The sequence below is a fragment of the Olea europaea genome, unplaced genomic scaffold, assembly GCF_002742605.1.
Source record: "Olea europaea var. sylvestris unplaced genomic scaffold, O_europaea_v1 scaffold13787, whole genome shotgun sequence".
Lineage (NCBI taxonomy): Eukaryota > Viridiplantae > Streptophyta > Magnoliopsida > Lamiales > Oleaceae > Olea > Olea europaea.
The window spans coordinates 1-2914 of NW_019231299.1; the positions used below are offsets into that span (position 1 = coordinate 1).

At 35.8% G+C, this 2914-nt stretch overlaps 1 protein-coding gene across 1 annotated transcript; it reads right to left on the reverse strand.

Annotated features, from left to right (window-relative positions):
- Positions 1-988: 988 nt before the first annotated feature.
- Positions 989-2884, reverse strand: LOC111375446 (protein CHROMATIN REMODELING 5-like). The gene is made up of 6 exons (XM_022998274.1): positions 2612-2884; positions 2407-2517; positions 2073-2159; positions 1725-1907; positions 1404-1484; positions 989-1312 (listed from the first exon to the last, which is right to left on the reverse strand). Exons 1-6 carry the CDS (start codon positions 2852-2854, stop codon positions 1004-1006), a joined length of 1014 nt encoding a protein of 337 aa, XP_022854042.1. The 5' UTR covers positions 2855-2884; the 3' UTR covers positions 989-1003.
- Positions 2885-2914: the final 30 nt, after the last annotated feature.

Genomic DNA, 2914 nt, shown 5'->3' on the forward strand with positions numbered 1-2914 from the left:
AATTTAGAGTCTCTTGGAGATTCTTTATGATTTTTCTTAATCTTTCCGAATTCTTTTTCTAAAAGATAAATTACAAATTCCGGAGACTGTCCCTAGTTATGCTACTCCAATCTTCTATATGCAATAAAGTACTAGTGTCAAAAACCTAACCAATGGGGAATGAAGATAAGAATAAAAGATATTGTTAGTAGATTAGGAATAGTAATAGTTTAATTTAGATTATTTCAGTTTATTATAGTCTTCTAGCTTGACTAAAATTACAGTTTATTTCCTCAGTTTCTTACTTAAAATAGGTTTGTTTAAACTCTCTATACAGAGTATCTATGCATTGAAATAATTAAACTTGGATATTGAACCAATTTTCTCACTCTAATTTCTGCTTCTCTTCCATTCTTCTCTCTCCTTTCCCATTCTTCTATAATTTTGGTTCTTTGTTGGTTGCATCACACATCATTAATACTTGGACAGGCAGGGGAATGAGACATTTCATGTAAATCAAAAGACATCTAAGATCGTCTATTTACTCCCTAACAAATTATTATTGTTTAATCCACATTTTGGACAGCTCATATTATATAGGAGAATGCCTATAGAGCTAAATTTTTTGACAAGTGAATTTCAGTGACACCAGAGTCCTTACTGTCCTACTGAAGTGTACAAGTATAAACCCTATGGCTGAAACCAATCACCTCTATAATTATTACATATCTTGACAAATAATCAGAAGAAAACAACTTAAGAAGAGGAACAAAGAAAGAATGAAGCATGGTTGTTCAATAATATGCTGACAAATAGGTCAAGTAGGTGAAGGATAACCAAAGGGAAAGGAGGAGGAAAAGAATGTGGAAGTGCAATGCAAGTAGATACGAAAATTAAGAATGAGGTTGCAGGTCTCTCAGTACAGTATATATCAAAAAACTCATTTCATTTTTGGCAATTTTTTGCATAAAACAGCTATTTCTGTACAACAATACCATCACCAAGAGTCAATAAATCATCTGTGCTATGAGCTTAAACAGTTGTAAGTTTTAAAACACAAAACATAACAAAATTGCATAGCTACAGTCAGCAACTTTACCGCACGGGAAAACCGTGTTGCATCTCTCTTTGGTAAGTTCCCATAGGACCATCCCCTTACTTGAGCAGTAGCACCCTCAGTCACAGGAGGAGAATATCCTGAATCTGCCTTCCGTCTCTTAGACAATCTTTCCTGATGATCAGCTCCCTTTTTTTTCCTTTTATTGACCTTCTCAGGTGGATTAACCTCTGCATAACTTCTAATATTTCGAGCAGCTCGGGGAGCTAAAGCTTCCTACAAGATAAAAGAATTCCATGAGAGGACCTTATCACTCCGAAAGGATTACAAGAAACATCTAGCATCCATCAAAGTAAAAATTGAATACCTCAGCTTGGGAGATAGCATCTGGCTTTATCATGCGGCTCCAAAAAGTCCCATCATCTTCAGCACTAGAGAAGTTGGCCACCTATTATATCATGACAAAGAATAATACAGTTCATACAGCATACAATTTGGGGGGGAACACTTAACAGATGCATAATTATCAACTAAAACAACGAACTTTTTTCATAAATGAAGAAAAGAAAGAGGTAGAAAGGAGGGGGCCTTTCACCCTTATTTCAGCAGAATAAAAATTCTAGATGCCAAAAATTAGAAAAACAAATTTCTAATCTACCATTAGAGAGCTTAGCTATCATATGCTTGCCTTAAACGCACTCAACAGCTCATGTCCTTCCTCACAGTCGGTAGCTGTCTCTTCAACCTTTTCCGCTCTTTCAAGGATTTCATCAATGTCCATACTGAGAAGCCTTTTCTTGCTTTCCTCATCATTTTTGTCTTCCTTGAATAGTTCCTCTGCCCCAAACCTCAGGATTGCTGAAAGCTCATTCTAAAATCACAAAAATCAAGAAATAGGATAACGAGATCCACAAATCTAAAATATAAGCTAGAGAGAACTTTATATAAAGATGTAGCACATAAGTAAGGTAAATATAAAGTCAATAACAGTAGTAAATAATACAGACTCAGAAGAGTGTTTATTGCATATACTTACCTTGTCAAATGAACTTCCTTTCTTCGTTTCCTTTTTCTCCAACCTGCCCTCAGCATTTAGTTTCTGAATAACCAAATGGTCCAAAACCTAAAGAAAACATATGAAGTACCCAGACAATCAAATTTTAACTATTCTTTGCATAGAGGCCTTGCCAAAAATCCAAATAAAATAATAATACACACAACAACTTCAGAATTAATCCCTATGTTACGTTCATGGGGAAGTAGAAAAAGATCGGCAGCAAAAGGATAGAGACCAAATTTTAATGATAGGCCTACACATGAATAATGTATTTAGAAACAGGGACATGCAAAAGCTCTCAGAATAGCAATACCATTTTTTTCTTAGCCCGCTCCAAGATATCTTCCTCAACACTCTTGCTAGTAACAAACCGATAGATATTAACTACTTCTTGCTGCCCAATTCTATGAGCTCGACTCATTGCCTGATCCAACAAAATAAACATTCATTCATGTGATGCAAAGTAAGAAATCATAAGGCTAAGCAAAAAAGCGAGACAAAAATCATCCAGCATAAACCTGTAAATCATTTTGTGGATTCCAATCAGAATCAAATATGATAACTGTGTCTGCAGTTGCAAGATTGATACCCAAGCCACCAGCACGAGTAGAAAGAAGAAAACAGAAATCCTCACTGCCAGGAGCATTGAAATGTTCCATGGCTTGATGCCGCAGCTCAGCCTTAGTACTACCATCGAGTCTCTGAAATTGGAATCCTTTAAAGGACAAATACTCTGCCAGTATATCCAACATCCTTACCATCTGCAAGGGACGAGGAGTCAATTTATTGTGCTTACAAGCCAAAACCACTGAAACGTTATT